Source organism: Aquarana catesbeiana, linkage group LG07, assembly GCF_042186555.1.
Source record: "Aquarana catesbeiana isolate 2022-GZ linkage group LG07, ASM4218655v1, whole genome shotgun sequence".
NCBI lineage: Eukaryota > Metazoa > Chordata > Amphibia > Anura > Ranidae > Aquarana > Aquarana catesbeiana.
Window position 1 is genome coordinate 171,201,922 of NC_133330.1, and position 13,990 is coordinate 171,215,911.

The 13,990-nt window shown below is 39.6% G+C and overlaps 1 protein-coding gene across 1 annotated transcript in view; it reads right to left on the reverse strand.

The window, feature by feature from the left end:
- HMCN1 (hemicentin 1) overlaps positions 1 to 13,990 on the reverse strand; it is a 656,490-nt gene that overhangs the window by 460,705 nt on the left and 181,795 nt on the right. The window contains exons 29-32 of the mRNA XM_073592871.1: positions 8,741 to 8,867; positions 7,661 to 7,815; positions 4,843 to 5,121; positions 592 to 873 (exon numbers count right to left, since the gene is read on the reverse strand). Of these exons, the coding sequence (XP_073448972.1) occupies positions 592 to 873; positions 4,843 to 5,121; positions 7,661 to 7,815; positions 8,741 to 8,867 (843 nt within the window). The remainder of the gene's footprint in view (positions 1 to 591; positions 874 to 4,842; positions 5,122 to 7,660; positions 7,816 to 8,740; positions 8,868 to 13,990) is intronic.

Below are 13,990 nucleotides of genomic sequence, written 5' to 3' on the forward strand. Positions count from 1 at the left end.
ATGACCCTTCCTGGAACATGTATTGATAGTTGTTACCCTCTCCTTCTTCTCTCTATTTTCCTCTCCAAGATGCCCTTTTTATCATGTGACTGACCTTTTGCCAATTAACCTAATTGCTAAATTTTCTTTCAACTATGTACCACTTACTTTTTACAACTTTTTGTTAGCCTGTCCGAACTTTTATGAAACGTGTTACAGCCATCAATTTCAAAATTACCTACATTTTTTCTTAAAATTATACATTTTCTCAGGTAAACATTTAAAACGGTTTCTGTTATGAATAAGAAAAAATCTCCTCCTCCCTGTCCTCTAGCCTGTAATTGGACAATGAAGGAGCTCAGCAGACTTTGCATCCAGCACACCTGATTGGTTCCTATGCTGTCCATCCATCCTTCAGTCTGAGTTCTACTGTGCAGGGAATTACAAGAGGCCAAATTCAAGTACTAGTTGCATTTGAAAAAACACCTAATGGTTTTAATGAATACATAATTGCATTACATGGTGCTTATGCACCTGGAGCTCATCTTTAGTAATTAATTCATGTTAAAAATGTGGGTATTGAGCAAGACTTCTGGAGAGAGTTCAGCTTACCTAAGATGTGAACATTGTATATCATTTCAGATTCTCCTGCTAGATTTGTGGCCACACAGATATACTGTCCTTGGTCAGACTCCACTGTTGACTTTATCTCCAGCTTTTTGCCATTATACAGAAGACGTATGTTGTCACTTATTTGTATAGGCACTCCTTCTTTTAGCCAAGTGATTAAGGGTAATGGATGTCCTGTGGCTTCACATTCCAGTACAAGTGTTTTACCAACGATGACCTTTGTGGTTTGAGGCTTGCTTAAGTCTTTATGAATGGAAGCTGGAACTACTCAACAAGATGAATTCTAGTTGTTAGAACAGCAGGGTACCACGGGCAGGACAGACAGAACTTATTTCAGACACATATATAAAAAGATGCATTCAAATGCTTATAGGTATAGTTATTTAAATCCCAAAAGCATACACATGGACTTGAACATAACATCCTCTTTTTATTTAAAAGAAATATGACATAGATGGATTATATCTCAAAGTATTATTTCAGTTCTGTTCTGAACCTATACATTATCTTTATTTATACTCATATTGGTTCATCTTTTTAATAATATATTTAAAAAAAAAAACTGTTTTTAGCAAAGAAAATGCACTTCGGATGACATCACATTGCAGATCTAAAGTTTTGCAAATCTATTCTTTAATTGTTTTCTAATCATTAAACAATATTAGTTATGTGGCTTATGGTATTTAGTCCATTACTAAATTTTACCTATCAGTAAGCCTATAATAGGGCTTACCTATAGGTAGTGTAAATATCTCCTAAACGGTGCCCGTTTAGGCGCGTCTGCTCCTGCATGCATGCAAACCCAGAAGCAAGACTGATGAAGATGGGAGCGTCTGCAGCGATGACATCTCCGAACTGGAAGAGGTTCGTTTTAAGGTACGTTTAACATAATTTGCTAGTATGCAATGCAATACTAGCACATTATTATATTACCTTGCAGGGTAAAGAGGGGGGGGCAAAAAACATCCAGCGGTTTACAACCACTTTACATTGTTGAAATATTCAGAATTCCCCTACAATTGATTAAATGTTTAGTTCAGCTTAGTTTACACATTAAAAAAATCAAGCCCAGTATTAGCTTCTTAGAGTGCAAAGCCAAATAATAAGTATCAAATAACAGAGCCATGTACTTAAGTGATATCAAAGGTTTTTTTTTTTTTTTTTTTTAAATAAAAACAAGTTCCGTGTTACTTACCTGCTCTGTGCAGTAGATTTGCACAGAGCAGCCCCGATCCTCCTCTTCTCGGGTCCCCCACCGGTGCTCCCGACCTGACCCGAGTGGGCTCGCTCCCGAGCCACTGCTCTGTCTGTCCATTCAGACACAGAATGAAGCCCGGCCCTGCCCCACTCTCTCCTCATTGGCTGTGACTGACAGTAGCAGAAGCCAATGGCTCCCACTGTTGTCCCAGCCAATGAGGAGGCAGGGACCCCAGAGAGCCGCTGCTTTCGTGCACATTACTGAATCAAGATTGGGCTCAGGTAAGTATTAGGGAGGGCGGATGTGGGGGGCTACTGCTCACAGAAGGATGCATGAAGGTAAAAAATCTTGATCCTTTACAACCACTTCAAAGCTGAAATCTACTGTAAATATTTATTGCATGGTTACATTGATCACTAAAGTAGTTGCTGGTACTACAGTGATTGCGACTAACTTCTGGGTCCTTTGCCAAGTAACTTCCCTTCTGCATACTGACCACAGGCGGTAGCTCAATCAGAATGCCTTGTATTTTTTCAATGAAAGCAAGGCATTTGCTGACTGGTCGAAGTGGAGCTCATTACACCATCACCCCACCTTTTCGCCTCAACCAATTAGATAATGCCTTGCATTCATTAAAAAAATACAAGGCACTTTTTAAATGGCAGTGGTGCCAAGCAAGTAACCCCCTGTAGTCAGTAAGCAGGAGGTAAGCTGCTTAGCACAGAACCCAGAAGATTGCAGCATACACTGTAGTAGTGGGGACTACTACAATGATTGTTACCTTGCAAACCGGTCCCTCAGGTATTAAATATACATACTTACATTAGTCCACGCTGCACCAATGTAATTATGCGATCATATGTAGGCTTCAGTTTTAATGCAGATATAGCTTTAGAGATATTTTATAACTTTAAGTGTGTGAATGCTAAACAATGCATAAGTGTAACACTTATGCCCTGTACACACGGTCGGATTTTCCGACGGAAAATGTGTGATAGGACCTGGTTGTCGGAAATTCCGACCGTGTGTAGGCTCCATCACACATTTTCCATCAGAATTTCCAACACACAAAGTTTGAGAGCTTGCTATAAAATTTTCCGACAACAAAATCCGTTATCGGAAATTCCGATCGTGTGTACACAAATCTGACGCGCAAAGTGCCACGCATGATCAGAATAAATTAAGAGACAAAAGCTATTGGCTACTGCCCCGTTTATAGTCCCAACGTACGTGTTTTACATCACCGCGTTTAGAACGATCGGATTTTCAGACAACTTTGTGTGACCGTGTGTATGCAAGACAAGTTTGAGCCAACATCCGTCGGAAAAAATCCATGGATTTTGTTGTCGGAATGTCCGATCAATGTCCGACCGTGTGTACAGGGCATAACTTGTATTTTATTCTGTTATAGTACACTACCTAACTATGCCTTTATCTTCCTTTCCTCACAAAATGGCATGTCATCATTATCCAGGGTCAGTATGTATTTTAAGGACCAAAATGTTGGCTCATAAGTGACATCTTAAAGCAGAGTTCCAGGCAAAAAGACATCTCAGTTTTAAACAATTGAACACCCATTTTTGGATGTTTTTTTTCTTTTTGGTACCTCTTTGCCTTGTTTCTTCTGGACTTCCATCCTATGTCACTGTGGCGAGGTACATCACTTCCACGGTTGCATCCGGCCCTCCTCCATCCCCCCGCTGCCTACTGGGACCTATGTGGTGTGTGCCTTCTGGGACATGCGCAGTAGGAAACCGGCTGTGAAGCCTGAAGGCTTCACAGCCGGTTTCCTCTACTTGCAATGCTGGCACCTGCACCTGAAGCTGATGGATGGATCAGCTTGGGGTGCTGACATCACGGTATCCCTGGACAGGTAAGTGCCCTTATATTAAAAGTCAGAAGCTACAGTATTTGTAGCTACTGACTTTTCATTTTTTTGTTTTCCCCATGCTGGAACTTCAATTTTATCTAAACCCAGGAATAAAAGCATTATATACCTCAGTTTACCAGTCCTTAGATGTGATGGTTGCATTTGTTTTTGTTTTTTTCAGTCTACAGTACAGAACAATACAGTACCTGTTGAGCCATATAGAAAGCCAGTATCCTTGTAGCTTTTGGCACACTGAAATGAAATCTCAAACAATCATATCAGCTTTGCCAGCTGTCATCTGTGAACTATACAACCCATCCTCCTTATGTAATGGAGATAAGGTAAGGGGAAGTGTTTGTAGCCCTAATCATGAGAGCACTTTAAGTTGACAACATGGCTCCTCCATAGATCAATTACAGTAAGTGAGTGTTGTCACCCTAGGACTGGATGTATGATACTGGCAGAACCACGAGTTGAAACTAAAGGGAAACAAAAGCCTTAAGAAAGGAATCAAATGAAGCAACAACATTTAAGGACTGGAAAGCTGCAATATATTACATGTTTGTTATTGAATTTTTACACGCTTTAAGCAGTAGCTTTGATCGTTTTTTTACCCATAGATCAGCCTCTGCTCTGTCTTAATGTACAACTGCAAACTTACAATGTTACAACAGTCCTGATCAGTGGGGGTGGGGGGGGTAGTCTAGGAAAATTCTTCCCCAGATTCCTCATATCAGATAGATAATCAAAGAATCAGAGACTACACTTAGACACAGTCACTTGGCTAGACCTAAGGGGCTGCTTTTTCATAATAAAGTTATTATTTTCATAAAATATAACTATTGCTGTAGGGATATGTTTGTGCCGATGAATATAAAGAAATAAACACATTCTTATGTGCTATCTGAACTTATACTGGATGGGGGTTTATTTCATATGTGCCATTATTGGTTAGACAACATCACTGCAGGTATTTTAAAAGAACTACAACAGTATTCAGCAAACATCTTTTCTACACTGTAATAGTATTCAATTTAATCATGATAGCTTAAATACTACTTTTATTTAAACATATCTATATGCTTCAAGTTATTACACATGTATAGGTCAGTGTGAATATGAGTTTCACACTGTACAATGAAAACATCAAGAGCATATAACTTACCATAAACATCAAGCAGATACTCTCTCTCAGCATGTCCTGCAGAATTGGTTGCATAACACTTGTATTTGCCTGAATGTGTAACCTTCACCTCTGAAATATGAAGATATTTGCCATTTTCAGTGAAACTGATATGTGTGCTATCCTGAATTCTTTCACCATCTTTATACCATGTTATTGCAGGATAAGGAATTCCCCAAACATCGCATTCAAGGCTAACTCCGCTGTCCACATTAAAAGATAACTCTGTCGTAGTGTTTTCATTCTTAATGCTGGGTGGAACTAGGAAAAAATAGCATTTTGTAAAATAATGTTAGTGTTACTTTCAAATGTAAAAAAAATAACAAGTGAAAATCAACTCAAATGTAATAAAATAACCTCTAAAAATATTTGGGTGGAGAGCTGCTCATCATAAGATTTAAAGTGATACTAAAGTCTTGTTTTTTTCTGTTTAAAAATAACAAACATGTCATACTTAACTGTTCTATGCAGTGGTTTTGCAAAAGCAACCCAGATACTTCTCTTTTCGAGTCCCTCGTCAGCACTCCTGGCCCCTCCCTCCTGCCCCCATTGCTTTGGGGGCACCTGAGCCGAGCCGCTGCTCTTTGCGTCCATTCAGACACAGAGCTGTGGCTTAGCCCCGCACCCTCTCCTCATTGGCTCACTGACTTTGATTGACAGCAACAGGACCCAATGGCAGCCTGCTGCTGCCTCAGCCAACAAGGAGAGAGAGTCCTGGCCAGCCGAGACTCTCGTGCAAAATCGCTGGCTCTAGATCGGGCTCAGGTAATTATTAGGGGGTATTAGGGGGACTTTAGAACCACTTTAAAGTTAAGTCTAAAGAGTAAACAACCAAAGAGGTAAACCGCACTCTCACAAACCCCACAAAAAATGTTGTCATCAAAACATAAATATATATATAACTAAAATGTCCGTAAAATAGTCCAATTTAGGTGCTCAGTGCAAAAAATTCCACATGATATTGTGCTCTTCCTCATCACCAAATAAGCGTGCAACACATGCCCTGGAGATTTATGACCCCTTTTACTAAAGGAAGTGCTTTATATATCTCCAACTGGAAGTTTTTCACACCGGGCCATGGAGTTCAGCTCTCTGTTTCATTCCACATACTTGGACAAATGGACACTCCAGCATACACTCATCGATGCTCCTTTTAAAACTCCACTACTGGTGCATCATAGTTCACCACCCAATACAGCTAAATAAACGGTTTCTGATGTTGAATGCCCAGTCCACTGCTTTATTCAAGTTTGTACCAGGGAGCTTCAAATTGCTCATGGGCCGTAACACATCAGCTTCAGCATGCAAGGGAATGAATAAAGCAGTTGACTGGGCATGCAGCATCAGAAACTATTTATTTAGCTGCATTATGTGGTGAAATGTGATGCACCAGTAGTGGAGTGTTAAAAGGTCACTGAGATATATGTAGAGTCTCTTAAATGCATAGGAGCACCAATGAGTGTATGCTGGTGTCCACTTGTCCAAGTGTACAGTATTCTATGTTGGCTGGAACAGAGAGCTGAACTCCATGGCCCTGTGTGAGAGACTGCCAGTTGGGGATATATAAAGCGTTTTGTGACTTCCTTTAAGTAAAAGGGGTCATAAATCTCTGGTGAGTGTGCTGTGCACTTATTTGGTGGAGAGAAGGAGCACAATATCCTTTGGTGTCACCTTTTATCACGTTTGGAATTTTTTGCACTAAGCACCTAAATTTAACTATTTTACGGATATTTTAGTTATATCTATATTTATGTTTTGACTACACCATTTTTTGTGGGGTTTGTGAGAGTGCGGTTTACCTCTTTGGTTGTTGGAATGTAAAATGTGTTTGAAAAGGTCAAATACAGGTCAGAAGGAGGTCAACTTCATGATAAATGCTACTGTCATTTAATTCTGAATGATCTCAAAAGTGTCTCAAATTAATACCATCAACACACCCCAAAACCCATCAACACAGGCCATAAAAATGGTCATTGTGCTTCTGCTTGGACTTTATATGCTGTCTCCCACAATCCAGAAATGTAGGTTCCTTAGATTTATGCATGGATGCACCAATCTTGAGCAGATACCCAAATCATACACTCACAGTATTTATTATGTGTCTCCTGTGCACATGAAAACATAAGATATTGCATATATACAGTACATTTCAAAAAAGGGGACTGTAGAAAATGAGTATAAGTAAGAATGTCATGGTGCATGGTGTGCAGGGGGAATCACAGTGCATACTTTCTGATTTAGAATTCAATGCAAAAAAAAAGGAATTCAATGCACTTGTGTTTTTTTGTATTTTTTTTTAATATACAAGGAAAATGCAGACATAGTAATTCTTAATGCACTGAATCTGGATGTTCAACACATGCTTCAGTTTAGGTCCGCACTGTAAACTGCAAGTATTGGTGTACATTCTGATATATAGGTTCATGGACTAGAATTGTATTATAGGGGTAAATTTGCACATCGATGTGAACCCATTGTTCAGGAATCCTACAGCAATTAATCCCTGCTTTTGATTATTTCCTTAGTTAATAAGACCCATTGACGTCTGTTGTGGTGGCACTGTGCAGCTCAAAGTACTTCCTGTATAAACTGCAATCAACTATAACTACAAACCTTGAATTGAGTAGTAATCTTGAAATGATGAATAATGTTACATTAGCTAAGTAGGATATCTACTTCTATGAATATATATTTGTAATGATGGGTAATGTTATATTAGCTGAATAGGATATATACCTATATACACTGTATGTGATAAGGAAATAGAATATTCATACCTTTTACATTACATTTAACTTACCATTAACAACTAAATTACTTTCTTTAGTTTGCAAGCCAGCTGAATTGGTTGCTACGCATTTATATTGTCCACTGTCAGTTAAACGCGAGTTCTTTATGTACAAAATCTGTCCATTTTCTAAAATGTTAATATTTGTGTCTCCTCCTCCAACTAACCTTTAATAAAAGTCAGGAAAAGTTAAGTTGCAATGTAAAAAAAAATACTTATTCTTAAAATAAAAACATTTTCTGCTATGGGTAGATGCTGGTGGGACAAATCACTTGTAGTTTTCTTGGTTTTCTTTGGTACCCTAATAGCAAGATCTTCCCACCAAGTGAGATTTCACTTCTCAAGCTTCTCAAGCTGCTGCACGAACACCAGTATACTGTATGTTTAAACAACTTCTTATATCCAGCTACATGTAATATATAAGTTTATCAGTTAATATATCAGGTTTGACAGCAAAAATCAGTGATTTCAGTGGGGTCTCTTCATGTTCACTGTATGTATTGATAATTTGTATAGTACAAATACAGCTTATAACATTATGAACTTGCTAAAATGCCTTAAACATTCACAGTCATATCAGTGGAAGAACCATATACATTTTGTCACATTGCACAATTGCATGCAAGGATATACAGGGAAGAGGAGATTATATAATTAGTTCACATTGAGAATGTTTTTAGAGCAATGTTTGTTCATTATTGAGTCCTCATAACATTTTTAACATGTCCAAAGACATGTAGCAGAATACATTTTGGCCTACAAAATTATGAAGAAATTGGATTTTTTTTTTTATTGGATATATTTTATAACATAAAGTAGAAAACATTGTTATTTTTTTAAAGTTTCTGTCTTTTTTTGTTTATATAATAAAACCCATTGGTGATCAAATACCACCAAAAGAAAGCTCTATTTTTGTGAAAAAAAAGGATAAAAATTTAATTTGCGTACAGTGTTGCATGACCACGGAATTTCCAGTTAAAGTGGCACTGTGCTAAATTGCAAAAGTGCCCTGGTTATGAAGGGGGTAAAAGTGGTTAAATAGGGAGCCCTTATGCCTACACTGATTATCAGTATGAGACCTATATGTCTTACCTATTATCTTTGAACCACTGAATAGCAGGATAGGGCTTTCTTTTTACCTCACATTTTAACTTAGCTGCTCTTCCAATAATTACAGAAATGTCATCGACTGTTCCACTACCAGTAATTTTAGGTGGTTCTGAAACAAAATGAGAATAATAAATATATTATATTTTATTATTATTAAATTATAAATATATTATATATATTATATTGTTAGTTCATTCTGGCAGCTAAAAAATCTTACCATATTTGAATAGTCCAAAACCAAATACGTGTAGACAGATAGGATCATTTACAAAGCATAATAAATGAGAATTTATACATTTTAATTTATACAACAGTATTTAGACAACTGTCTGGTCAGATGGGTACATGCTTGGAACATGACCGCTTTGGAATGTGTGCACAATGTATTTAAAGTTTTTTCAATACGATCAAAACATTAACAAGAAAAAAACAAAAAAAATTATATATATATATATATATATATATATATATATATATATATATATATATATATATATATATATATATATATATATTTATTTATTTCCAATCCATATTGCAGTATTCTAAGTTTAAGTTACTTGACATAAATTAATGTGCATCTAAATCCAAAAACAAAAATTCAATATATTGCATCCTACCAGATATGGTAGTTGCCTCAGTTTTCCTTTTTAAGCCTTCATTTCCTTTGCCTAGTAATGACACCAATAAAATACTTTCAGTCCTACAGGGGTTGATTTACTAAAACTGGAGAGTGCAAAATCTGGTGCAGCTCGGCATAGAAACCAATCAGCTTCTAGGTTTTTTCGGCAAAGCTTAATTGAACAAGCAGAAATTAAAAGCTGATTGGCTACCTTGCACAGCTGCACCAGATTTCTAGTCTTAGCATGTCAATCCCAAAGTGACAATGCTTAACCACTGTACTGTATCTATGGAGGAAAATAGTTTTCACCAGAACAGGACTAAAGAATACATCCACTCTCCTCTTTCAATACATCACAGAGATATCTGCAAAAAATGCCAATAATACAATAACAGAGCAGCAGAGAGCACAGGAAGTTATTTTTCGTATTTATCAAAGGGATATTACAACAAACCAGAAGGGAGCACAAATCCCTATCTCCAAGACCTCAGAACAATGTAGTTTTGGAGTGGACCCGCAAGCTATTGTGGAAACTTTACTCTAACCATCAATGTAAGGGAGAACCTCACTGACCCAAAGTGTAAAGGGGATTTTCTACATTGACTTCCAGTTTAAGGGCAGCACATGTCCAACAACCACTAGTGTAGTGGAGGCACTTCCTCACCGATCATCAAAGTATGGGGGAACTTTACTTGCTAGCAACGTAAGGGATTTTTATTATGAGTCTTGTCCTTTTCAGTGGGCACCAATATTCTGGGCCTTGTGCTATAAATGAAGGGGGGGGGGGGTGAATAAACTACAAAAGAATATAAACAGATGAGAAATATATGAGAAATATATACAGGGGGCTGCACATACAGGGGTTCTTCCAAAGAAGTGGGGTTCTTTAAATAAGTGGCACTTCTGCTCTTGCACCATCCATCTGAATATTTTCTTCTCTCTTCACAGGTAATCTGCGTTTATACTCCCATGTCCTGCAAACTGAAAATTGACTGACTGCTTACATATATACTTGGTAATCTGCGTTTATACTCCCATGTCCTGCAAACTGAAAATTGACTGACTGCTTACATATATAGAAGAAAAATTGGATGACTCGCGCTATGTGAATGGATATATGTGTGACCGGTTCGTCACACAAAGTACTAAATACACAATATCAGTGAATATATATACTGTCTGTGTAGTGATATATCACAATCAGTGCAAACAATTCACAAAAAATGATCAATAAAAACATAAATCATCCGTGCAATAATATATCGCAATCAGTGCAGACGATTTAAAAAAATATATAGTCCAAACAACATATACTGAAAAAACCATGTGAAGAAATCAAAAATAGTCCAAAAAAAAGGAACCCAAGACAAGGTGAGTTGGTGATTACAGGTTTTTCAACCGCATGGAACCTCAAATGTGTAGAACCACCACCAAAAGTAAGAGCCTGGCCGCTTACCAGAACCCCATGACCCCCTGTTACAGAGGGTCTAAAAGGGCTTTTGAGATCCTAGTGGTCCGGACTTCCCAGGAACGAAGATGGAACAAAAGGTGGGAGTGAAAACTGGAAAAGGGCGTCAGGTGCTGGAGTAGGGATGGATGGATCCACGAGATATATACTTGGTAATCTGCGTTTATACTCCCATGTCCTGCAAACTGAAAATTGACTGACTGCTTACATATATACTTGGTAATCTGCGTTTATACTCCCATGTCCTGCAAATCGAAAATTGACTGACTGCTTACATATATACTTGGTAAATCTGTTTGTCACCGCTGTTTCAACTCCATCTGTAGCCATGTTCACATTATTTCAATGTTTATTTAGCTATTAAGTCTTACCTAAATTATGGGCTCCCTTATCTTTACAATTTTGGCCTCTTGGTCCTCCTGCAATTTGACTGTGATGTGAAAGCTTTGCTATACTAGCTGTGTGCCTTTATATCACCTCCTAATTGATTAATTGCCAGATTCCACCCACACCCAACACAGTATATAACAAGGCTTTCTTAACGGGGGAACACATACAGGGGGCTGCACATACAGGGGTTCTTCCAAAGAAGTGGGGTTCTTTAAATAAGTGGCACTTCTGCTCTTGCACTTCAGCGATTTGCACAAAGCAAACTACAAAAGACTGCAGGTGACCCCAGCTTCAAATTATCTCTCCTTCCTCTCTGAAACATGCACTCTTTACCTATCCTCCTTTTCACAATTGCTGCCTCTCTCCTCAAACTCTCTTTTCTTCACCCCATTGCTCCACCCCACAATCTGTACATATCACCCTCACTTCTCCCCTCCCCCTATTACTGCACTCATCACCTCTTTCTAACTTTAAGCCCACTTGCTAACAACCCCCCCAGGACACTGAAGCATGTCCCCTCATACAAATCACATTCTCATACTACCTCCCTTACTCTTCTGCTTCTCCTAATCGCTGGAGATATTTCCCCAAACCCTGGGCCTCCCTTATTTAACTGTACCCAATACACCCATCACCCTACACCATCTGACAGTAGTCGCAATCTACGCAATTTAGTCTCCATTCCTCTTCTTCCCAACATCAGCCTCCCTCTCTCCTGCGCCCTCTGGAACGCCCGCTCTGTCTGCAACAAACTCACTGCTGTTCATGACCTCTTTGTCACTAATTCCTCTAATCTACTTGCTTTCACCGAAACCTGGCTCCACGAACATGACACCCCTTCTCCTGCTTTCCTCTCCCAGGGTGGCCTTCACTGGACTCACTCCCCTAGGCCTAATGGACGCAAAGGAGGTGGAATGGGATTCCTCCTATCCCCCCAGAGCACCTTCCAAGTTATTCACTCTCCTCCCTCTTTTTCCCTCTTCAATCGAGCCCACCGTATACGTCTATTCCCTCCTACTTCCCTAAGAATTGCCGTGATCTACCGGCCCCCTGGACCATTATCGACTTTCCTTGATGAGTTCTCTGCCTGGCTACCCTACTTTCTCTCTTCGGAAATTCCCACAATCCTTCTCGGTGATTTCAACATCCCTGCTAATACAAACACTCCTGCTACTTCTAAACTTCTTAGTCTAACCTCTTCATTTGACCTGAAGCAATGGGTACAGGCTTCTACTCACTCTGATGGCAACACCCTTGACCTTGTATTCTCCTACCTATGCACTCCATGCAACTTCTCAAACAATCCTTTTCCTCTCTCCGACCATCATCTTATTAGTTTCTCTCTCCCCCTGTCTTCCATCACCTTTCCCACCAATCGCCTAACCATCACCCGTAGAAACTTTCGCAACTTCAACTCCTCTCTCCTCTATTCTGCTACTGACCACCTCTATGACAAAATCTCTCCCCTGTCCTGCCCCAACCAAGCCACGTCCATCTACAACAAATCCCTGTCCTCCACCCTGGACAAGCTCACTCCCCTCACTACACGCAGAATCAGGCCTCGACCCCTACAACCCTGGCAAACAGATGACACTAAAATTCTCAAAAAACTTAGTCGCTCTCTTGAGCGTCTGTGGCACAAGACTAAGTCTATCAAAGACTTCAACCAATACAAATCTGCCCTCCAAAAATACTATTCTTTCCTCCACACTGCCAAGCAAACCTATTTTACAAATCTTATTAACACCTTTTCATCCAGTCCCCGTAAACTCTTCTCTACCTTCAACTCTCTACTTTGTCCTCCACCGCCTCCACCCACTGACTTACTCACTGCCCAGATCGCTAATCACTTCAAAAACAAGATTGATACAATCCGTGATGAAATCTCCACTCTACAGGTATCTCCCCTAGCTAAGACCCCATGTCAACAGGTACAACTGACACTCCCCCTATTCAAATCTGCTACTACAGACAAAGTTGCTAAACTCCTTTCTATCACCCACCTAACCACCTGTCCCCTGGACCCTATTCCCTCTCAAATGCTACGGTCGCCCTCTGACCCCATCCTACACTCTCTAACCCACATCTTCAATCTCTCCCTCACCTCTGGCATCTTCCCCAATGCTCTAAAACATGCACTGGTCACTCCCATACTTAAAAAGCCGTCCTTGGACCCTACCAATCTTAACAACCTACGCCCTATCTCCTTGCTCCCCTTTTCCTCTAAACTACTTGAGCGCCTGGTTTACAACCAACTGAGTGACCACCTCATTAAAAACAACCTTCTTGATCCTCTTCAATCTGGATTTCGCCCTCAACACTCTACAGAAACTGCTCTTTTAAAACTCACAAATGACCTACTAACTGCAAAAACCAACGGACACTATTCTGTACTCCTACTTCCGGATCTTTCAGCTGCCTTTGACATGGTTGGCCACCCCCTCCTCCTCAAAAAACTTTACTCCCTCGGTCTCCGTGACTGTGCTCTTCAGTGGCTCTCATCCTACCTATCCCAACGCACATTCAGTGTCACTTACAATTCTACTTCCTCCACTCCTCTTCCCTTCTCTGTTGGGGTCCCCCAAGGTTCTGTTCTTGGGCCTCTTTTATGTTCAATCTACACCTCTTCCCTGGGTCAGCTGATAGCCTCTCATGGCTTTCAATATCATTTCTATGCTGACGACACACAAATCTATCTCTCCACCCCTCAACTCACTCCATCAGTCTCCTCACGCATCACTGACTTACTAAC